Here is a 24,952-nt window from a genome sequence, read left to right as displayed (position 1 = left end):
GATCTAGAGCATGTGGTGAAAGAATGCAAAGTTTATTTTGTGTAATTGTTGTGTGTTTCGCCCTCCTCACAACAGTACATCGGCAGTCTGGATGTGGCGCGGCCGGGCAGCCGGGTGGAGATTGTGGCTGCTATGAGGAGAATACGGGTGAGTGGACGCTTGGCTAAACTTTATTATTGCAAATTCTTCCTGTCCTCATCTGGAGGGTTATCTGGAGCGAAATGCTACATCTGGCACATGTGTGACTCATCTAACAGCAAAATGTGTCTGGAAAACATCCACTTTTTAGAGTTGGGTGAGTTTCCAACCTGGTGAAGTTCATGTAGATGGACGACTGTGGGAATATGAGCTGAATATGTGGATTGAAATATCAATGAAGGGCTTGTGGTTTGAGGTTTAAGGAGCTTTCACACCTTCCTTGTTTGGTTCAGACCTTCAAACGTTTCAGTTCAATTGCAGGAACTCGAGACAACACATTTATCTAATGGGCTCCCTCTGATATTTGCTGGATATTTAACAGGGGCCCGGCAGGACAAGTTCAGGAGAATGTCCAGAGCAACTAACTCTGACATTTGCGTTGTCACAAACAGCCCCTCTGGATAATTTCAGGAGAATATCTGCAGTTCAGTGTTTGTCTAAAAGCCTCTGTGGGGACCTTTCCCACCAAGATGAGGCGTAAACCAACGACCAGCCTGGATGAACCGACAGTGTTTTTCATTTGGTCACAGCTGGTGTGTTGGTTATGAAAGAATCTCAGAGTTAAAGTGTGCAGACTTGGTTCTGTCTCTGAATCAGCTTTTCCAGAGGGAGGTTCTGCTCTCTCCCATGTGCTCCGTCACTGTTTTGAAGTTTCCTTTGAGGTTAAGCATTGGAGTGTGATCTCTCCCCGCCCCCCCTCCCTCACTCTCTCCCTCTCTCACTCTCTCACTCTCTCTCTCTCTCTCTCTCTCTCTCTCTCTCTCTCTCTCTCTCTCTCTCTCTCTCTCTCTCTCTCTCTCTCTCTCTCTCTCTCTCTCTCTGTCTCTCGCTATGTAAACCCAAGATTTACAGCTTCTTTTTCTCCGGCTCCAGAAAGTAAACTTCATCTTCATCAGTGACTCTGCCAGCTCGGCAGCAGTTGGTTTAGCGACCTATCAAAGGCTGTGGACGGGTTGTGGAGGTATTTTAGGATCGTGGTGATGAACTGGCTGTTGTGCTGCCGTGTTTAATCGAAGATCTCTTTTGAAAACCGTGTACAGGAGCACAAGGTATCCCTTAAAAGTAAAACCAAACAAAAAGAGGGTAAAATACAGCTTTTAAGGGATAGATACACTTTTCTTTTAAATACCTGCCATAGCTTATTTAACTTTTGTAAAGCCGGCGTCTGGTGTCGCCTGTGTCTGGATGCTGTTACGTGCTAAAGATCACTCGCTTTCAGATCCTGTGTCCGTGCACATGTAGAGCAAAAGGTGCAAACTGTTCTTATTGCCCTTTGCAGAGGGGTGACCGGCTCCTATAAAGTGGACCTCCCAGTGTGCTGCCATGGCAGCTGCTGCTGTTGTTGCTGGCGGGAGAACCGGCTTTGGTTTGGCTCCTCCAGTGTGAAAATGGTTTGACACTGGCTTGACAACACAATCGAGGGAAACCACAGGTATCTAAGCTGGAAGGGAGGTCACACTGGGAAGCAGAGGGACCGCTGGAGCTGCTCTGGAGGCATTTGTTTAACTTGGGGAGAAAGTGAGCCGAAGCAATCTACTCTGTTGATTTGAGAAGAGAAGAGCAAATAAAACCTCGGTGGTGTTTTGGCAAATTTGAGTTGGATATCGTGTTTTTTCAGGGTCTGGGTCTGGGTCTCCTGGTGTAAACCCTCTAAACCATTGTTGAGTAAGCTCTGAAGCTGGAACCACCTTTATTTTCTGCATATTCCTTTTATTACAAAGATATAAGAATATAAAAAATGTGCGCATTGTGGGTGCCTTAAATCAGATGCCTAAAATCTGCTCTTTTCTGTAGCATGACCACTAGTTTGTTGGTTTATTTGTGAGCAGGTTACTTACACAAAGACGACAAAACTGATTTCCTCGAAACTTGGTGGAATAATGGGACACGGGTCAAAAAAGAACCCATTCAATTTGGGGCTGATGCCGGATTTCCTTTTCACTTTAGTTCTTCCCTTCAACTTTTTGAGATAAGATGTTTTATGACAGTTTCACCAGTTTCCCAGGGAATAACTCATGGATCTTGATATCTATGATTTGTGCAATTTGGTCCAGATCCAAGTAAAAATCTGGATGTAGTGAATTAGAATATGGTTTCATAAGGGAACTGTTGGGACTTGGTGGAGGTGAATTGATTTCTCTCTGCTGTTGGAACAGGAAAGTCATGTTATTTTAAACTGCATTGCAGCATAGAATACATTACACAAACAAACACAGGAGTTATTACACACTCTTATGATGGTCAACAGAAAGACAAGAGAACGTTTCCACACCTCACAGCCCCTGTTAGGAAAAAGTTATTTCCTTTAATCTAATTATTCTGGCAGAAGCTTCAAATCACCACAGCAACTTCTTCTCCCCTTAAAAATAAAGTTCTGTGCGACTCTGCTGTTGTTTGCTCGCTCTTTCTTTTCCCTTTGGAAATCTGCTCAGGAAGAACGAGGCGACGGCAGCTTCATCAAGCTTCTGGTTCTTTGGCTTTCATGTAACAGTTTTCTGAAGGAAAAGTTTTTCGTGAAAAAGAAGCACCCCCCACGGTGCCTGGTCTGTTCCAGGACGTCTGTCGGCTCCTTCTGCAGTCAGTCGGTCGGAGCTGTGCCGGTTGCCAGGCGACCAGTTGATGCATCGTGTCATTGTTCATTGTTTGCATGAGTCACCTGCTTGTCGTGTGGCTGATAACAGCCACACGACAAGCAGGAAGTAGCCACCTGCAGTGAAGAAAAGTGCAGCAGTATGTCAACTTGAATGTACGCAGTCACTGATACACACACACGCACACACACACGCACACACACACTGTGAGCGCTTATGAATGGGGAATACATAGGAAGCACGTATTTTTTAAATGATCTATAATTCATTTAGAGATTGAATTAATAGATATTTACATGTGTACTTCAGGGACAATGTTGATTGTGGTTGAAGCGTCTCTCTGCTGTAGTAACTGAATGATAAGTTATCGTTCCCGGACATTAACGAGGAAACACACTTTAACAGAAGTGGAACGACTTAAGTTCCCCAAGTGTATCTGAGCAGCGCAATATTATTTGTCTTTTTTTAGAAAGATATTTGTATTCGGAATCGACGTTGACTGACATTTTTGCTTGATGAATCAATTAAGAGATGATTCAATCAACAAAATGATTGATTAATCGTTGTGGACTAAAAGTGAATCTATTAACTCTAATTGATTGAGTGCAATCTGGATCTAGTGGATTGAAATGTGGCTTCGTAAGGAGACAGTTCTTCGGCGGAGGCGTCGCTCTACTGTCCTCTCAAAGGTGAACATGCTGTACAGTGTAATACAGAGATCTTTATTGAATTAATTATTGTAATAGTCTTACAGAGTCTGGAAGCAGCTTATCTGGTTAAAAGGAGAGGAGACCTTTACGGTGAATTAAAGGGATTGATTTATCGGTAATCGGCCTTCGCTGGGTTAACTGACGGTGGGACGCTCGAGCAGCATGAGGAGATTAGACGTGTCTGTGGAGACGTCTGCGGAGGCTGACTGAGCCGTGGGGCTTTAGTGGGAAACAGAGAGACACAGAAAACCACCTTTGTTTCTAACGAGCGTTTTTAATTAATTAGTGATGAGGAACCAGTGTTTGTCTGGATTTCCGTGTTCACTTCCTGTCCTGTGACCTTGTTTCATACAGCGCAGCGAGCTAAAGAAATGCACAGAAGTCTGGTCGCATCGTGTCAGTTTAACGATGCATCGGTGGAGAGCGAGAACACGAGCGGTGACTTTGAAGGTAGTTGCTCTCTGGTAGGTGGGAGCTGGGATCTGTGCAGTGTCGATGGGCCGTATCACACTTAGTCACGTTATTACTGCTCTAGTGATGTGTGCTTATCTGCCCCCAGGACTTCAACTCGCTCACACAACACATGTACGACAATTAGAGGAGAAGTTGTCAGGATCATGTGCATGTTAATACGAGGCGTGAACACTGTGGATCAAATCCTCTTGTAATGTGTGTAATTTTATATGAAAATTAGGGTTTTCATGAATGATTAATGTACCAATGTACTGTTCTGATTAAATGATTACTTAAGAAAAAGGAATATTATGCCATATTCTGAAATGATGAAAAGAAAAAGGCTTTGAATAATTGAAACCCACAATACCCTACTTAAAAGGTTTTGCGTTATTGAAACTTAGTTTTAAAGCCTTAAAAATGTAAATATCTGCAAACAGTATTTTGTAGATGGGTTTTTTCTTTCTCTCTTTTTACAGCGTCTCTCCAACACAAAACTGTTCTGTTCTCCCAGTGCATCGGTTTCTCTCAAGGTTTGAAACCTTTGTAAATGCTGATCTGAAAGCTTGTGCTCGTACGTTGGAGTTCAGATACGTGGAAAATTGAGTTTTGAAAGTGAAAATCGTAAAAAGTTAACACATGTACACCTGCGCTCCTATTGGAGTCTTTTCGGACCTCGGCCTGCGTTGTCCTGCAACTCTGATGTGAAACTCGGAAACTATTGTTTGCTACAGGAATAATAAAACATAAATATACTGTATTTAATTAACGTTAAGATAAATATGGCGTTTCTCTTTGACAATTTTGCCAATTTCCCAGGAAAACATTCGTGGATCTTGATTTGATTCGATGCGATTAGGGCAGATTAAATGAAAATGTGGCTCTAGCAGTTTTAGATGTGGATTCACAGGGGTTCGGCTTTTTCAGATTCAGTTTCTGTGAATCCTCACTTGTTTTAGAACTAAGTCCAGTCGAACACGACGGATCTGGTGTGGAATTTAATGAGACTGTCGGGTCTTGAGGTATTTGCTCTTCTAGTGTGTACAAGTATCATGTAGAAAGTTGGACTGTAGCTCATTTACTTTCAAACTCGCTGAAAAGCAGTTTCATCCATCTCACGAGAAGATACTGCAAGAAAAGCATCTTTTTACAGAACCAGCATGTGAAATATGTCCAGAGCCTCAAATCCTGCGGCCAACAACCAAGCAGGAACAAAGCCAACCTCAGTTTATTAAGAGCTTGGCAAACTTGGCCGCCTCTCTCCATACATGCTTGTGTACCGTCCCCGCTCACCACAGCAACACCGGAGCAGCAGCTCAGTCTGTTAAACACATCTGAGTGACAGACGAGGCTGAATCAGCGCCCGAGGAGCAACGCGCTGTCATGTCAGGTCGGGGGAAACGCACTCATGAGCCTCTAATGCTGCTTTCGCTCTGTACCTGTCGGCCGCCTCACGTGCACTTTGTGTTTCACCCCAGAAAGCACGAGATGAAGTGTTCGGGCGCAGAAGAAAAGAGGCTTGATATCTGTTTTTCTGGCTCTTGACTAATGGAACGCTCAGCCCTTTTCCTTTCTAAAGTGTGGTGCTTTAAAGGACGGTGCCCTTCACGTGGAAGCAGGGAGGTTATTCACTCCCTGCATTAAACCCTGTTCACTGTCCTCGTCTGGCTGCAGCACTGGGTGGCATTAGTCATCGGGTGCATTCAATCTTTCTCTGTACACTGAGGTTTCCATCTTGATTCAGGAAACAGGCAACATTGTTATTTTGGGTGGAAATTCTCGTGTGAAGTATTGGCACAGCTTGTCGAAGGAGAGCTTTTGGCTGCTTTAGTTAAATTGTTTGCTCTCAGGCTTGAATGCTTTACAGATCCTTGATATTTGCCTTCTGCAAAGTGTGTTCAGCTCAATTTCAGCAGCACAGGTGAGGATCCCCCTCGCTGTGTCTGATTGAGCCGTTACTCGCTCATCTACTTTCCCCGACTTTAAAAAACTGGTTTGGTGAGTTTTCTTTGTTTACCGTGACATCACAATGATAATATAATGATAATATCTTAGCGTAGCACAAAGTTCACATGACATCAACCACATGAAACATAACATAGAACGTAAAACAACCACATGTGAGAATGAAAGTACTAAACGAATCACATTAAATATTAAAAATAGAGAAACCCACAAACCGAATCTGATGAAATCCGGAAAAGATGGTGTGAAAAGGACATTTTAAGCTTAGATTTAAAAGAAGCCACTGACTCAGCTCGTCGTCTTTCCTCGGGCAGGGTGTCCCAGGGCCTCTGGGCTGTTACTTTCAAAAGCTCCGGCGCCCTCGGCCTTCTGCTGCCGAGAGTTGGGAACAGAATGAAGGCCCCTGCCCGAGGATCTCAAAGTGCAAGCAGGGTCGTCTGGGGAGAAATGGATCTGAGATGCACTGAGGAGTTGGACCGTGCAGTCAGCGCGTTGCAAGTAATTAAAAGATTCTTACGATAAATTCTAAAACATACGGAGCACAGTGAAACCAGTGGAGGCTCAAAAATGTGCTTTAACCTGTTTACCTGAGAGCCTTGGAGCTGAGTTCTGTATCAGGATTCACTGATCAGATACTGATCTCAGGTATCGGTCCAATACTGAATCACAGTTATGATCTCTGACAAAACCATATTTTAAGTTTAGTCGAGTGCAATTTAAGATCATTTTAAAACATATCAACTAGGTACATACTGTGTAAACTGCACTCAAAGGGGACATACTGCTGTGTGTTGTCAGCATACCGGTGATAGAACATCATATCACCTAATGGGAGTTAACAGAAGGCAATTGGTCCCAAAATTGACCCCTGAGGTACCCCATACTCGATTGAGACAAATGGTGATGAAGTGAATGGATAATGATTAATGGGTGCACATTGGGCTGCTCTGATTTATTACCACAAAATTAGCATTCAAATGCATTCGACCAATCAGGATGCAGTTGTCTCACTTTGATATTCGACTTACTGGATAATAAGAAAAACTATCATTCTAATTGTGACATAATTAATTATATATCGTTTAGTAATTTTCTGCAGATCAATTTTCATCATCTACTGACATTTTATAGTTGAGTCAAGATTATAATCAGCAGTTTTATCGATTAAAACAATAGATTGTTTTCAGCCCTGACCCCAGAAACCTAGAAAAACCTTTTAGAGCTCGGTGCGCTGACGGAGCTCGACACAAAACGCTGTTGATGTAGAAACAGGGTCACTTCGCCCGGGGGGGTGTTTCTGACGGAGCCTTGAATCCACGCTCTCTGGGCCATTTTGGTTCTGGAGAGGATGAAAGAAAATAGATAAAGGGGCATGAATTCACCCATATTTGACTTTGACTGGAGAACAGACCAAATAAAACCGTTTATAGATGGAAGAAAAAAAGAAAATGGCCTCATACAATTTCAGAAAGTAGACGAGGTCTTTGTTTTCATAGGCCTTTTTTCTATTTTATGAATAACCTTCTCTCTCCCACACGGGTTTTCTTTGTGGTGATAAGTGTGGCGCATTCACTGTCCTCCCATATGATTAGTGAGTCATTGCTGCCTCATTCAGAAAATTCCACTTCTAAAGGACTTTAAAAAACGTGAATGACAGTCGTGCAATTATCTCACAGTAGGAACTCGAGAGCAGGAGCATCTGCGAGGCCATAAAGGTTATCGCCACATTTTTCCAAACGTGGACGTTCGCCAGGGGCCTATTAGAAACGGCAGTTTCTGGTACATCAGTGCGTAAAGGGCCCTGCTTATGTAGCATCTGTGCATAATACCCAAATGTGCTTTCCAGTAAGTAAAACAAATTTCAATCGTAAATTCAGGAAATGGCGATCGTGCGGTTTGTGTGAGAGGAAGATGCTCTCGAACACTTAATGTTCATTCTCCTCCCTGCTGTTTGGAAGTGCATTAATGTTCCTGCTTCCCTTTTTTACTGAATAACCTTGGAGAGTGATTTAAAGCACCTCTTTGTGTTCTTTGAGCTCTTTCACTTTTCTGCCCAGAACTTTTTTCAACTTAAGGTCACAGTTGAAGGGTCAAAAAGTGAGCCGATAATGAGCCAACGCATGGTTCATTACCCTCCCTCCCTTTTGTTCTGCCTCTCCTCATGTGCACTGGAGGTGATTGTATTGCTGGACCATTAAAGCGTTTGAGGCCCGGCTCTAAATCCCACATAATCCCACATAAGTGTTTGTGAAAAGTGGCTATTGCTCAACTTTGTTTTCAATCCACTAAATAGTAAATGGGCTGCTGACTGTGGAGACATGATGTGAGCCAAAGTAGAAACTGCTAAACCCTGGAGAATGTGTGTCTGTTACACAGTAGCTACTCGGGACTTATGACCGAACGTTACAGGATGCAAATTGAAGACTCTTATAGCTGAAGGCGGAAGGATGCGAGGCTTAATTAAAAGTGTTGAGCAACTCCATTTTGAATTAAATATGATTTATGCGAGTAGATGCTGGAGGAGGGAAACCTGCACGCCAGCACATCTTAAAAAGCGGTGAGAGGTAAATTTGACAACGTGCCGAAATGAAAGGAAGTCGTAACTTTGGGAGCGCACTCAGCTCACAGGTGATGTGAGGATGGAAGATTTGGAAACGTTCAATGTCACAGAAAAATCAATTAATGCTTAAGATGCAATATTTATATAGTGTTTTGGCTTTGTGAGGCCGTTAGTTAGAGTTTTAGGTCACATTCACACTCATACATTTTAGTTTTAAAACACGGTTACACCTGCCATGATGGTTTATATTGCCCGGTTAGTGACCATCAGTTGTGCGCTACGTTTCCCGATGCATTGTGGGAAACAATTACAACACCTCTAAATGGCGAACTCACCATGTAGTGGTTAGCGAGTGATTTCCGACACAGCTGTCTGTAACCGTTCCACCACCTCATCCTTATTCCCCGTTGCTGTTTCACGTATGTATTTTTATCCGAAACTAAGCAACCAGCTGCAGTGGAGACAATCTGCTTCCTGTTTACACTGGCATGTGCCTCCCGGGGGTTTGAGAGCATGCGTTTTCACGTAGTTGAAAGCTATTTACGTATACGTATGGACGTAGCCCTCACATGGATGTGGCATCGGAGTTTGAGGAAGCAGTGGTTGTACTTCAAGCTGCCACTCGATGTTTGAGCTTCGTCTTTAGGTCTGGTTCCCTAATAGTAATAAACATAAGAATTATGGATTTTTCCCCCTGTTGTCTATAAACATGATTAACATGCACTGTGCGAAACGTACGTCAGACTGAAACAAGTAGGAGTTTTAACAAAGGGAAAGGTCAGTCTGATTATTAGGCTGTTCATATCCTCTGTCAAAGATTTGTGTGTTTATTCTCTCTAAGCCCTTCCCTTTTCCTTACTGCACACACACACACACACACACACACACACACACACACACACACACACACACACACACACACACACACACACACACACACACACACACACACACACACACACACACACACACACACACACACACACACACACACCTCTCCTGGTTTCCACGGTGAAGCTCAGGACTGTAAATTAGCCATTAATGCATTTTTGTTCCTGACCCGATCTGCCTCTGGCTCCCACAGCTTCAACATTTTCTCTTTCTCACCAATTCCCACCTTGTTTTATCCCTTTTCTTACCTTTTCATTTACCCCCCCTTTGTGTCGTCTATCGGGTTAGGCCCCTCTTCTTCACCCCACGCTGTCCTTTACCTTACGTAATCTGCTGAGCCCGTCACATTGACCTGCCCTTCTCCGCCGGCTCGAGTGAAACTTTGGCTGATTCACTCGTTCTTTTCTCCCAAACAGCAGGACCTTTGTCAGCCTTTGTCTAACGGAGACAGCGACTTAATTCGATCCCCTCCCTTCTTATAATTAACGCCCCATGTGCTGCCGAATTATCTCTCCCCGCAGAAATTCTTATATAATTTTTTTTAAACATTTTGAATCCCAGGAATATTAAATAACCCTGGAGATAAATTTCCAAAAACCATGTCCTTCAATTTCCCTCCGGTCACGAGAGGAGGGATTATGTTGAAGATAATGCTGCTGCAGACGGGGATAAATTAATAAGGGATGTAGAAATGTTCCTAGATTTCAACATTGCGAAGATTTGTATCTGATAATTTATGTTTCACCCTTTTACTACTACTTGTGTCCGTGTTTAGAAGATACACCATATATCTGCTGCTGTTTTAGTCGGGGAATTAATACTGATCCCATGAGTTATCGAGTTTCACGCATGATGAAGATATCCTCCTGTTTCAGCCTCCGAGCCGGCGATGACAAACTAGGCAAACACCCTCAAATTGACTTGTCAGCAATATTAACTGCAATCCAATTACATCTTTACTTCCTTTGTCCCTCCCTCCATCTTTTCATCTTTGCTTGTATTCCTGAAACACTTGGATGCTGCTGTTCACAAGCTGCCGCCGCCGCCGCCGCACCTACTCATCTTTGTTCTCTGACAAGAAAAATGTAATAGAGAACGATGCTGCAGGATTCCCTCCCAGCATTTAATTTCAAATCTTTTCCCCCACTGCACACAGCTACCGCACGAGCATCGCCCCCGAACGTCCCCGGATTGTCCACCCCCTCGTGTAAATGTCAGGAATAAATTGGGGAATATGTCTAGGTGGTGCCTTGAGCCAGGAGGCGAGACAGTGGTGATCTAGGAGTTGGAGAGAGGGGGGGTGGTATGGGAGTGCTGAGTCTTTTGCAACCTTGGCCCTGCAGCGTCAACATGGAAAGGTGCCGTGGAAAAGATGCTTCCACTGGCAGAGAAACGAGTTCTCAGAAGTAGAGGAGAGGTCAACTTCAGTGTCTTGTCCATCGCCAATACATAATTGGGTGTGGCTGAAGGTTCAATTAGCTTTATGCCTTTTCATTGAAAGGCAAATCCTTTTTGATTTCATGACACAGTACGACTCTCCTGCCTGGGTTGTAGTTTTTGGAAAAAGTTTGAGTTGAGAAACCTGTCTATAGGGAAACTTTTTCTGAGATGCAGCAGAGGCCACCTGTCAAACTGCAGTGGGTATACTCCGTGAGTGATGGGGACTTCATTGCATATATCTCGTTTCACAGTCTGAAAAGGACTTTGGAGAGACATTGTCCAGCTGATTTCTGATTCTATTGTATTTTTATACGTGTTTCAGATATGAGCCCATCAGTGTTATGAATGCCCTGAAAATGTTATTTCCAGACTCTAAGACGTTCCTGAAGTTTCACTACCTGATTAGCTTCATCCGGCTTCTTAGATAAATACACCAGGATGTCGTCTGCACAGCAACAAAAATATGTGTGCTGCTTCCCGAAAATATTTCCTAAAGGAAGGGTGCATACGTTGAAAAGTATTTGCCCCAGCATAGAACCTTGTGGAACTCCATGACTAACTTTTGTGTGCATGGGAAAGTCATCGTTAACATAAACAAACTTAAAACATGTGTAGTGTGTTTCCTTTAATCCCAATAAGATGTTTCACTATATAATAAAACCTTGAGGTTGGATATTGGCCGATATTTGGCACAAACGTCTGTGTCAAGAGAAGGTTTGGACGGACTTGTTGGAATCGGGTCTAAAAGACATTAAGGGCATAATAAAGACATTAAACTTTATTTCGATTTGCTGGATAATGCTTCCGAGCCACTCGTGGGAAGGATGTGATTTTTCTTTGGATGCAATTTCATTCAAGTCATGTGTCTGAGAGTTGTAGTCTCCAGATCTCAACGCTCCTTTGTTCTATTCTTTAAATGAAATGATGCTTCGAATTTAGAAATGTTGGAACAAGATTTTTGCCTCCAGCATTTTAACATCCTTCCTCTAACAGTGTGTTACCTCGATGTTCACATTATCGGGAAACCAGCGTTTTTATGTGTCTGTAATGTGATGTAAGGTTTGTTTTTTTTTATTTTAGCCCAGCGGCAAAGTGTTAGTGGGTTTTTTTTTTTCTACAGAGCAGAAAATTGATCAAGAGAGAGCCGGGAAGCCGAGTTCATCTCAAAATGAAACAATGAAGAAAGAGGTTGTTTCGCGGCACCATTTCCTCCTCTACATATTTTAATTGAAAGTCGGGGGTGAACTATAATCCCAGTTGCAGTTTGTGTATTTCGTCCACTTTCTCAGTTAGATGAGTGGCTGGAGATTAATTGCCAACACATTCTAAAAGGGGGCTTAACTATATGTCACACTTAAACTTAAACACCAAATACATTCCAGTTTGTTCATTTGCTGCCTTTCTTCAGTTTCATATCGCTGCAACGTGAATTTCTTTGGTTTTCAGGGTATTTCAGCCTTTTAAAGACAACACTGGGTATTTTTAACTAAATAATTGATCAATTAACTGGGAGAGCGATGAATGAATAATGCAGATATCACCAGCGCTGTGGAGCTCTTCCAGTAACTGTCTTGTCACCGTGCCTGGTGGTCTGTGGAGCAGAGAGGGCTGAGGTGTCCCTGCTGAGGCGTCGAGGTGCAGACGCTCGGTGGCTGCAGTTTAATTGTTGTCGCTGTCTGGACGGTCGTGCTCAGGGACTTTCACCTCGTCCTCTTGACCTTCTGTCTCTGGCTGGAATTAGAAGTTGCAGACTTCTGCTTTGTCTTCGGCAGTTTCACTCGACAGGCCAAGAAAGCTAAAAGATTGATGGAGGACGAGGATTCAGATGGAGATTACGATCAGATTTTGGTTCCTGCAACGACAGATCTGCATCTGGATTACAAACCAGCAGACAAAACACAGGATTCCTCCTGCAGCCGGCCGCACTCATCACCGGCCTCTTTCATATCTGCACAGCATCTACTTTACAGACTGTTTATGAGCGTCCAGAGATGTGCAGGAACAAACTTCTCCCTCTGGTTGCTTCACCTCCTCTTTAGCATCCTCTCATCCTGTCTTCCTATCGTCTCCTTTACTGACCTCTCTGGATTTGTCTTCCTCTCCTGCTGCCTCCTCCTCCTCATCCAGTCCCTTCACTTTATCTTTTCTACCTCCCCTTTTCACCCACATCCCTCCCCCGCCTCTCTCTTTTCCACTTTCTCTTCATCCCCCTCCGTTCCCCTTTCCACTTCACTCTCAGCTGCCCTCCTCATTATCCTTTAGTCCTTCCTGCCCCCACACCTCTACCTCTGCATCTCGCCTCATTCACATCTTTTTCCACTCTCTGCACTCCTTCCTCTCTGCCTTCCCTCATTGTTTTCTTCTCTGCATACCTTCTGCATACTTAGCATAGCTCTTGGTGAGAGGGACTCTTCTCTACACACACAGAGCGTACTTGTATTTCTATATTCAGTTAAGGTGCACAGAGTAAGTGAAAATTTAAAGTTGTGAACCAAACTCTGTTAAAAAGTTTATAGTTGAGGATGTAGTGATTCTGAAAACTTCCACAAACTTAAAGTGCAATAGTGGACGATGAAACTAAGATACCAAAAGGTTTATCCACATTTAAGGTCCATGCTGTTGAGCTCTTACTACTTTACGATTGTAAAAATCATTTTATAATTGACACTGTAGATGTGTCTGAATTCCGGGACGTCCTTCTCAGGAGGACATGGTCTACGCGACCCAGGTTCGATGGTAAAGTCCACATTGAAATGAGACGGTGTGGTCTATGTGGGTTTCCTCGATCCTTGATCTGCGTCCCCAGCTTGCCCCGCCCTTACTGCTGTCACCTAGCAACCGAGCTGCAGTTGGACACGACAAGAAAGTTTTGATGCCCATGTGTTCCTCTAGCTGTTCGGTTGAGCTAAAGCCTGATACTAATATTTAAACGCTTAAGGATCGGATGTTTTGGTCTCGTTGTTAGCTAGTGGCATTATTTCTTTGATTGACCATGAATGAACTGCACCCTTCGGAGCCTTCATTGCTCGGGGATGGAGGGACACATTTGTTGGACGCATTTGTCGGACGCATTTGAGGAGCCTTGAAATGGAAGACTGCAGCAACGTCAGAACAGCATGTGGGTATGTTAAACTAGTTTAAATTTAGCTCAAGAAGTTGGATCATTACTCTGAGATCGCAGACCCCGGGCTCATTAAAGTCAGCAGTGTGGGGATATTCTTGTACGACCTTTGTCGATTTTTTTTTTAGAGAACACACTCCTTATATTGTGTTAAAATCATTTAAGCCGACACGCACTAAATTTAGCAAGTCAGCTAGTTCTGAGAAGTGGTTCTTAAAACACTCAAGTTTCAGATGATATGAAGCCAAATGATTAAGTTGTCGGTTCAAGTGATAAATATAAATGTTCCAAAAGTTCCCAAAGCATCTCTTTCTCTAAAAAGTCACTGAGGGCTGAGCATTGTGAGCGGAGAAAGGAGAAAACTGTATTGACTTCTTCCCACAGTGGAAGTGTTTGGCCTCAAAACACGACTGTCTCATTGAAACTGGTTTTTAAACTGGTTTGTGGTTGCTCGGGGTAACTGACCGTAGATAATCGATGACATTTAGAAGTGTTTGTTTTAAATTCACCTCTGAGTCCAGGTCCGACGTTGGAACTTTGCCCTGAAAGGCGTACTTTGCATTCAGTACCTATAGATCCATACCTGCTCATATATATATACATGCACTCACAGATGTGGGTATATGAAGGCGCACGCTCAGCGGCACAGTGCTGAGTGATAATGTTATGCAGTCATCTGCCGCTTCCAGCCTGACCTTGGAGCTGCCCTCATCTATCAGCCCCGGGACTCTGCGTTATCTCCACCGCAACCATCCCTCCTCCCACCTCCTCTCTGCGGCTGCTCGCCTGTATCTTAATGCTGCCAGCAGCCAATCCAAATACTTCTCCTCACCTCGGCTTAATTTCGGAGCTTCCAGTTCTTTACCCCCCCCACCCCGCTGTCCTCTGCTCCAACTGACCTCCTTGAATCATCTGCATTTCCTCTAGTCAAAGTCGAGCCTGCCCAATAGTGATCCCCATTTTCATTAATCCCTCGAACCCTCTGAAATCAAGAGATGATTCATGCATCATCTCTTGTGTACATCCAAGACACAATCAAATATTAAACGTTGCTGCCTTCAATTCTTGTTCTGTTCTGTTACTGTTTCCTCCTCCGGCTGTAACACCAAAAAAAAAAAGAACTGGACAAGCAGAGGAGACGATCTGAGCACATCTGCCCAACAACGCTTCAGATGAATCTCTTGCTTTTTTGATCAGTGCCGATGAAAGGGCGTCAAGGAAATGGGATAGGGAGGTTACAGAGATTGTTGGCTGTCCACAGTGTGTGTGTGTGGGGGGCTGCATGGATGAAACGATGTTGCCCTCCAATAAGGTTTTAATGAAAACTCAGATATTTTCATTAAAGCTGCAGGCCGCTGCTGTCAGCCCTGCTTCACCCACCGTGTGGATTCACTCCTCCTCTGAAACTTTCTTCGTTCCGTTATTATTCCTTTTCTGTTTCTATCTTTTGTCCTACTTTGTTTGTCCGGCCCTCTCTCTCTCTTTCTCTCTGCTGCTCGTTTCATGTCTCACTTTGTTTCTCTGTCCCTCGGTGAGCTCCCACTTCACACTTCAAACTAAATCAATCTGAAACCAACAGTTTTCAGTTAAACTTACTGAGATGATTAGACCTTTTATTACCATATGATTCATACAGTATCTCCTTCAAACATGTATAAGTAAAATATATATGCATATAAAATATATATACTAGGGAATGCCATGAATAGTTCTGTCTATTCCACAGAATGGATATAAAAATGGACGACATGACCATGAACTAAAAAGTCTGTTTCTGGAAGATGTTCTAAGAAGAAGTTATTTGAGTTAGTTCAACTCACATATGTCCTCGTTGTCATTGTTCAGATAAGTTTGGTTTTAATTTGTTATATGATTAAATAAAACATGGCAAAACATGATTGACAGGTCAGACTAACTCACGATTGGTCGAGCGCTTGTATCGGTGGGACTGAGGTACCCCAGCTCCATCCCCTGATGGGATACCGGCTCCGAAGGGCACAAGATGGCAGCGTATACGGGATATTTTACATAAAGTGTCACAAAACCATATTTTATTGATTGTTTGACAACCCGCTCATGACTGTTTTCACTTCAAATACACAGAATACAGAGAATATTGTTGTCCACGTTCCCAAACATATGTGCAAATTGTGATTTGTCTGCACCAGAACACTTTTAATATTATAAACTGCAACTCACTTCATGTATAATGTTCGATATACTGCACACTTGCACTGGCACACACTTTGCAGTCAGATGCTTTGGGATCAAAGGTTTATTTCTGGTCCACAGTATTTCAGAAAAAGCTTCAAAAATAATATCACAAAACACTTAAATGTCTCCGAGGTGCACTCCTTAAAACAAGCGACTTGTATTGATAACAAGTATGCCAACAATGTTATTATATATTGATGCGTCCCTACAGAGGAATAAATTCAGAAACTCTCAGAATCTTCCAAGTTATTCTCACTTGTGTTTATCTGTGTTTGTATTATTAATCATGTGATTAATACTGTGGGTAAACAAACCCGCTGCATCCAGGCCATCCAGTCCCCAAACAAGTGGCTGAATAATTCATTGACAACAATTCTCATCGCTTATTTTAATTTAACCAAACAGAAAACATTTGCAGCTTAAATCCTCTAGAATCTGAATCTTCTCTGTTTTCTGAAGTCCTCACTTTGGTGTCGGGGAAACTTTCTTCAGCTTTTGCTTTTCCAAACAATTTTTTTTGATCCAAGTAATCCGAGATAAAAAAGATGAAGTGATAATAAAAACCTGGTCGTCCGTTGCAGCCGTGTCTCCACTGAGGGCAGACGCCGTGTGCGTGGTTAGGTATCAGTCGTGGTGTCTGCCCACTCACTTATCTTTGTTAGGCTGTTTTATTGTTGTTGCCTCGGCTGTGGTTTCCCCCCCCACCTGGCATGCATCATTTTTTGCTGCTGTACGTGGGGGGCCGGGGAACAGGAGGGGGTGGGGGGGATGATGTGTATCTCCCTGATTGTCTCATTTACAGTTCAGAGGAGAGCGAGGCACTTAATTGATTACGGTTTAGTTTCAGAGGTGGCGTGGACACCATTCATCACTGTCGCCATCATCCATCATCCCCCCCGGCGCTGGAGGTAGAAAAACTGAAAAAAAAAAAAAGTACACGGTCAAAGCGAAGAGGTTAGAATCACTAAATCAGTGTCTCACCTCTTATGTCTTTTCATCGCCGCATTTTTATTCTCCATCTCCTCTCCTGTCCTCAAAAGAGACTGCGGAGGAGACTTGAAACACCGGATTGGTCGGCATTACGCAGAAACGAGAGGGGATGACGCACCGTCTCCAGAAGTGAAGCCAAAATATCCACGATGTTGTTGCTGGCATTTTAAAATTACATGAAACCATCTTTGAGAATAAAGTATTTTACGTCTACTTTGACTTTTTAGTTTGGTCAATGCTAACACATATTTTTGGAGCTGTTACAGTCTATGTCTATATCTCGTCACTCAAAAAACAACCCGTCCAGACTCGGCTACATTTCTTTGTCATAAACAACATCAGAGGAATCACTTCAATCAGTCAATACATCGGCATTAGACGTGTTTCAGTCCCTGATGTTGGTATTTACATCAGCTCCCAGAAATATGTCAGCTCGGCATCCGGTGTTGATCTCCTCCCTCTAAATTTGTTTGGTCGCTTTACTTCTCTAAATCATCTGAATAAATGCATTTTCCGCTGTCACCTCGGTGTCCCGGGACTCGCTCACAGTTTTAGTTCATCATTACGACTGACACGCGGAGCGGCAGCCAGGGACTCGTGCCAGCCCGGAGTTATGTCGTCAGATGTGATTTAGAGAAGCGACCGGGCACAGGTCCACACGGAGTGAATTTATTGATCAGTCTTTGTTGCTCAGTGAATCACGGAGAGCTGTCGGTTACTCTGCTGTAAGTGAGGATGCAGGAATCCGGCTTGACGTTTTATTCTGGCAGCTCCACCGCAGTGACACCTTTTTTGAATGTTCCTCCACTAGGGTACAAGAGGTCGGTACAAAAAGTGCATTCCAAAAGTACTGGAATACTTATTTCTTCATGATATTAGATAACCACACTTATAGCAGTCAGAATGATATTTAAAACATCTTTCAGGAAAACATTTAGCGAAGGAGCTAACTGGTTGGTCTGTGAGCAGAGAGCTGCAAATTTGGTTTGTCACAGTTACAGTAAATATGTCCTCAAGTTTAACGTCACTGTCTGATCGGCTTCTGAAGGACAGGGCGCCTCAGAAAAGAAGAACCAGAGTTTCTGCTTTTATTAATTGCATTATAACAGCACATCGTTTAACTATTGTACCAGTAGTTTATCTCACTTTATTACAACAGAACTTTATTTAACTATAATAGCCTTTTATATTGGTCTTTTTGAGTCTTGACCACATTACCATTAGATAAAACATCCACAGTCACTGGAAAAGTTCCTTGAGGAGTGTTGATAACTTTACAGGGTGTCCTTTTTGTTAAAGAAAGTGTATGTCTAGTTCTGATGGACTGAAAAGACCATGTTAAAATAATTCTGTCAAAATATAGAAAACGGTTTTGCAGCGATGCCAAATATCCTCTGGTGGCGTCTTAAATGCATAAAGGCGAATGGAGGAAGTGACACATTAAATGATGAAGGATTTGCTGCATAATTCTACATAGGAACTAGGATACAAGGATTATCTCTTAATCCTTTAAGTGTAAAATGATGCACCAGCCAAAAAACAGGTGTATTTTCAGCATAATGAAGCATGAATAAGCTTCATTAGCTGTTTAACTATCGTCGCTAATTATGTGAATATACTGCCGAGCCTTTTCAGTTCAGGAGAAATGGCAGATTTGTTTTTTTCTCAAGGTAAATGCACCTAAATGGCTTCTCAAATATTTCCATGTCACAGACACTTAACCACAAAACCACTTTTGATGAAAGTTTGTCAAACGAAGCTTCACTTAAGTGTGTGAGGAAAAAAAAGATCAGTGTCATCAACTATATGTTTTGTGGCTCCACAGTTTGCTGAATATTGTTTTACTCTAAATGGGTCAATTTGGCACTTTCAGTCAAGTTCGCCACGGTCACAGTTTTATATCCACGCTCTCTCTTGGCCGGCGTTCATTATCTGGCATTACGGCTCAAAGTGGTTGGCAAAGTTCTGGGGGTTTTTTTTGAGCTGAATGAAATTATGTTTCTGCGATGATAAAATTCTGGGTTAATATACTTGGGGAGAAAACACGTGGCTCACGATGGCATTGCAGTTTCTTTTTGCAATAATTTAATTGAAACTTGCAGGGGAGAAAAAAAAGGAAAATCCTGTTATTGGATGGCACTGACCTCTACGGCGGATAAACCATTAAACCATTTCCACGGAATCTGAGGCGATTATTCTGGGTTGTTAATTTTCACAACAGCGATTCATTTGGAGTGGGGGTCCTGTCCCCCGTTTTCCTGCCTCTCCACTCGCGTTCCTGAATATTCCTTTGACACTGTGTGCATTTTTCTTTTGACCGAGCTTTGGGTTAGGGTTAACCCGAACCCTTTGCCTTAAGCTTTTCCTCCACGAGTACAGGAGGTCAGAACGACAGTGTTTCCTGTTGAATATGCTCCTGTCTGCCGGCGCGTAGAAACTCACAGCAGTCGTCCAGATCAATATTAACAAACCTCATTGTGCAGAGTGCTTTTCACTCGCAGTACATTTTTTAATATTTAGGTAAGTCTGCTCTTCCTCCACATCCAGTCGCCCCTATTGTCTGTGAGCGAAGAGAAGTTATTCAACCGATTTTATAAAGTTCAACACAAATAATTATAACGAACGGAGGAAATTGTCACTTAATTATTTAAAAACTACTGGACCGGATCCTGACAGAGAAGCAGGACACTGACGGTGTTGGCAGCCGTCTTGCAGGAGGCGACCAACAACAACCTGGTCTAAAGATGGACGACTGAAAGCTTAGACTGTCTCCTGATTGGTCGAGCGTGTGCATGAGCATTTCTGTGCAGACTCCAAATGACGTTACAGTCAATTGTCTGGAGTCAAATTTACAATATTTAACATTATTTTAAGAGCACATTATCATGAGCAGATCCATTTCTCTGCAAAGGAGCGTCCTCTCTTTCTACCTGAGAAATCCGCCCTTATATTACCAATGTGCCAAACAGCATGTACACCTGACTGTGAAAAGGAATAAGAGATGACAGAACAACCCCAATAATTAAATTAGAGACCCAGTAAAACCCTTTTGAAGCATGTTCCTGCCACAGCGATCTTTTCTACCGCCGTTAAACCAGCTAAAGCCCGACACCAACTTGTGCTCAGGTTGTTAAATCGCAGCCTTAAGACCCTTCGACGTGTCTGCTGTGACTTTTCCATCTCGGGCTCGTCACACAAATTGCCCTTGCAAAGCAGCGGGTGGAAATTTCGTCAGGATTCCTCTCTGGACGCTCCCGCCCTGCTTTTCTGTGGTTGAGTCAGAATGACTTCGGGAAGGGGGTGCAGATTCAGACCGGGACTGCACTTGCTCGACCTCGGCACGAGTTAATCACGTTGTGCTGCAGATTCATCAGGAGTCATCAGGGGCCAGATACTGGTTTGACTTCCCAGTGCCGACTCACACAAGGAACATGCGTGATTATAAAACATTTAACAACGTGACCAGCTCTGTTTGGCGGATCTAGTTTTACTGAACTGGCTGCGTGATCTAGCGATGTGGGTTTCTTTCTCATTAGCTGGTGGGGGGGAAACCTGGAGAGGCTTGAGAGGAGGATGAGCCTGAATATGAGAAGGAAAGGGAGGGACGACAAAACAATAACAAGAAGGAGGAGGAGAGAAACTAACGAGGGAAGAAGAACCTGTGAATGAACGAGGATGTAAACCCCAGCATATTTTCTTCTGCTGTTGATGATCTGACTGGGTCTCAGCCGGTTTTGATATAAAACTCATAGCAGTGGGTCAGAAGACAAACTGCAGAGTAATGATGTCTGAGCAATTACCACCATACCAGCTTTGTTATTTTTCAGCTTTTGTTTTTTACTGTTTTCAGCTTTTCTGCTTCAAGAAGCAATTAGTCCTCACAATTCACTGGAGGAATTCATTTTGTGAACAGTTTTGTCTCCCGGATTTCTGCAGAGCCCTAATAACTTGGGTTTGTTTGTTTTTAAAAGTCAAAGCTGGAACCAGATAATTGCTGAATTGATTGGATGATTTCAAGTTTGAAAATTGTTCTTTCATTCACTCAAAGATTAATTGGGAATATTCGCAAATTGTTGCAGCATTTGTGAGTCAACTTGTGATTAGTGACGTCAATTTTCCACTTTTTTTTTACCCTCAACGGTAGTTTTGTGGCAGACTTCAAACTATCTACATTCCCTTGAAACAAATGGAAATATAGAATAATCCCCAATCCATAAAACACCCATTTATGTATTTTGGGCTCATCACTTGTTTTCTCACATGTTCTTCTATCGAGTGGCTTCAGAAAGTTTTCAGACCCCTTCCCGGGAGTATGCACAAAATAATCTCTCCATACTTTTCGAAATTCCTTTCTGCAAATGAGTCAAAAAACCGAAACCTCTAATTTTCAGATGCCCTTTTGGCAGCTTTAAGTGTTATTGGGCAAGTCTCCACCGCTGGATTTTGGGCAGTTTATCCAATTTTTCCTGGCAGATCCTCTGAAGCTCCGGCAAATTGGATGAGAAGCGTCTGTGAGCCGCCGTCCTCGGGTCCCCCCCCACAGACGCTCTGTAGGGTTTAAGTCTGGGATTTGGTCGGGCCTCTCGAGGATGGGCTGAGTCGTCCTGATGCCACTGCAGTGTTTCCTTGGCTCGGCTTCAGGTCGTTATTGTGCTGAGAAGTGAACCATCGCCCCAGTTTCCGGCGACGCTGTGTTCGACCTTCTTGTTCTCCGAATTCTCTCCCTGCCACTGAGCCCCCCCTCCTCCTCGGGGAATTTCCCAAACATTTGTTTGGAGATGTGCCCAAAAGTTAGATTTCGTTAATGCCAAGTCAGATTACATGAGTTTCAGAGTTGTCGAAACGCTTTACACTCCACGACCTGCTGTCTTGTGATCAGGAGTCATTCTGAGTTCATGACTGGTCACTTACTTCACGTCTCTCTCTCGGAGAAACCCCCCAAATAATGTGTCTGGTTTCCAAACTTTACATATGATTGACTGAAGTTGTCAGTGGTGCTTTAAGATATTTAGCGGAGTCAGAAGAGGCGGCGTGTCGGCAAAGCCTCTTGAATCGGGTCTTTGAAGAGTTCACGCTGGTGACGGCCGATCGAATCTCTATTTGGCTTTGATCAGGGACATTTATTCACTTGAAGAAGAAAACTGGGCTAAAAATCGCATAATCTGAACCAGGCATTCACTTTTACTCGGAGTGTCTTATCTCCTCTCTAGCAATGGAATGCAGCTCTCTCCAATACATTTCTTTGATCTCGACAAAAGACTTACAACGACAGCCAGGTTTACCGTCACCTCCCTGTCCGAGGCCCTTCCTGTCCGTTTTTTCCTCAGTTTGGTCAGAGGGTAAACTTTAGGAAGAGTCTCCGTGACTACAAATGTCTCATATTTCAGAATTGCTGAGGCCGCTGAGCTCCTGGGAACATCCTGAGAAGCCTCAGAAATGTGATTAAATCCTCTGCCAAGATCTGTCCTCCATTGTGTGTCCTTATATGCAGTGAGGATTAACTTCGCCTCAGGTGGACTCGATGAATGTTACATGAAGAATAACTCAACTCTGCAAAAGGGTCTGAATATCATTTGTAAATGGGAGATTTCAGTTTTTGACTTATTTCCACACAAATATACTAAAAACAAGTTTTCTCTTTTTCGTCTTGTGCAGAAAGTAAATGGCTCTGAACAGTTTCTGGAGTCACCGTACCTTAACCGGTAAAGCATATAAATATTTAAATGAGTCCTGTAGGAAGATGTTTTAGGGCCATTTGCTGCAGAGAAGCTGCTCTGATGAAATATTGGTGTTACTGGGCAGTTGCCAGGCGCCATCAGCCACACGCTGCATATGCAGAACATCTCTCAACCGGGCATGTGTCTAAATTCTGTGATTTTTCAGCAGAGAGTCACGATCTTATTTCTTTGCACCTTTTTTTTTTAAAGCTTAAAAGCATCTTTTGTCTCTCATCCCACTGGTGAAGTGGAGAGGTTTAACAAGGTTTAATTTAATTACAGTTTTCAATTGAATACTATTTGTACAAGTAAGGTTTGACACTTATTTTACAATATTATAGATAAAAGCTCAACAGTTTCCACAAAGAACGAGCTCAGACTCCGGGTGGGCGGCCGAAGTCCTCGACCGGTTGAGATTAAAAGAAAGAAGCGAGGCCGAGGAACCAGGGACAGTTACTCTTGCACTTGGACATTGTCGTAGTTGTTATAATGACGGTAATAATAGCAATACCCATAGACGTAATGGTGCCATCAATAACAACAGCTGTAATAATGACAGCAATAACATAACATCTGGCTCCAGAGTGGACTTTTTAAGTGGAGGTTTAATCGCCGCCTTCAAAGCCGGTGGTGCGTGGCCTGTTTAATAAAGATGAATTAAGAAGAGTTGTTAATTAAAGCTAGAACATCCTTGAACAGCGTCGTTGGAATCAGGTCCAGCTCGGAGAGACGTGCAGAAGAGAAGCAGTTTAATTGTATTGTTTATAAAGATTGACGACGACGTCACCCTCGAGTGGCTGGCGGCAGAAAAGGTCTTAAAGTCCACCTCCTCCATGTTAGTGGATGGGACGGGGGCCAAACTAAAAAGTCAAGTTCTCATCCCACTGATGTTTGCTTGGTTCTAATTAGTTATTTGCTGATAAACGCGATGATTGACACCTGATCCTGGCTTGCGATTGGTCGAGCGAGTATATCAGCCGGGACCCTGATATCTCAGCTCCATCCCATGATCACTAGACTCTGCCTCCAGATCACGTCTTTGGCACAAGATGACAGCTTTTATATCCGGGATAACTTGGCATCATTTCTTCTTTAGTGGGGGGGAAGGGGAGAACCCAGATTTATTTACAGTCTGACCATATCTATTAAAAAAAGGAAACAGAGGGCGAGTGTTCAAACCAGTATGTGCCTGAACCAGAAACACCGACTATACTGCTCCAACCCAATTGTGTTTTTACTAGACGATGTTTCCAGTGCAGACAATTGTCTTTTGTTCTGTTAGATTGCTGCCACCTTACTTAAGAACCTCATTTCAGTGTCAAAAACAATCTCTCTCAGTTCCTCCCTTATGCAAAACTGAGCGTGCATTGTTCTATTGTGACACACACACACACACACACGCACACTTGTTTACCCCGAGTCAAGTCCCATATTAACAGATGGAAAACAGAGCACGTTGAAAGTAAGACAGCAAAACAACGTGTCTGAGTATTTTCATGAATCTACAAAGAACTTTTTAGTCTCATGTTACGCGTTATTTGTGCAGCATTAATAAAACAAGATGTTGGAAACTCGTAGTCGCACGGGACGCTGAGCAAATAGCAGCACATGGCAGAGTATACTGTACACATAACAAGATCCAGTGGGAATGTGTTCACTCTACTGTGTGTGTGTGTGTGTGTGTGCGTGTGTGTGTGTGTGTGTTGGTGGGGCAGTGCAGGTAGACTTGTTTTTATCATGCTCAGGATGTGTGTAATGTCAACATTTCCAACAACCCTCCCTCCTCTGTTAAATTCTGGGGTAGCTTTAAAAAGTCGACCAGTCAGTTACTGTGTGTGTCTCTGTGTGTCTGTGTGTCTCTGTGTGTCTCTGTGTGTCTGTGTGTCTCTGTGTGTGTATATATACTGGTTTCAGGAAGGCGATTTTCTGGACAGGAAATGTGAAAACAATGCCTCTGGCCTCAGACCAGCACAATCTGGTCAATGGGGCTGTGAGCAGGCTGAGTGCACTGCAAAAAAAAAAAAATCCCACTCAGCAGGACAAATTCTTGTGTTCAGGCCCCGAAAGCTGGACTCTGCAAGATTTTTTGAAATTGAAAGAAT

The 24,952-nt window shown here is 43.2% G+C and overlaps 1 protein-coding gene across 2 annotated transcripts in view; it reads left to right on the top strand.

Annotated features, from left to right (window-relative positions):
• The window catches only part of nos1apa (nitric oxide synthase 1 (neuronal) adaptor protein a), a 114,448-nt gene that overhangs the window by 1,260 nt on the left and 88,236 nt on the right, over positions 1 to 24,952 (top strand). For both annotated transcript variants that reach the window (XM_035176468.2, XM_047342897.1), the window contains exon 2: positions 76 to 147. In XM_035176468.2, coding sequence (XP_035032359.1) covers positions 76 to 147 — 72 coding nt within the window. The remainder of the gene's footprint in view (positions 1 to 75; positions 148 to 24,952) is intronic.

The sequence above is a fragment of the Hippoglossus stenolepis genome, chromosome 14 (assembly GCF_022539355.2).
Source record: "Hippoglossus stenolepis isolate QCI-W04-F060 chromosome 14, HSTE1.2, whole genome shotgun sequence".
In the NCBI taxonomy this organism is placed as follows: domain Eukaryota; kingdom Metazoa; phylum Chordata; class Actinopteri; order Pleuronectiformes; family Pleuronectidae; genus Hippoglossus; species Hippoglossus stenolepis.
Note: the sequence above shows the minus strand (reverse complement) of the source record. Positions and strands in the feature narration are given on the sequence as shown.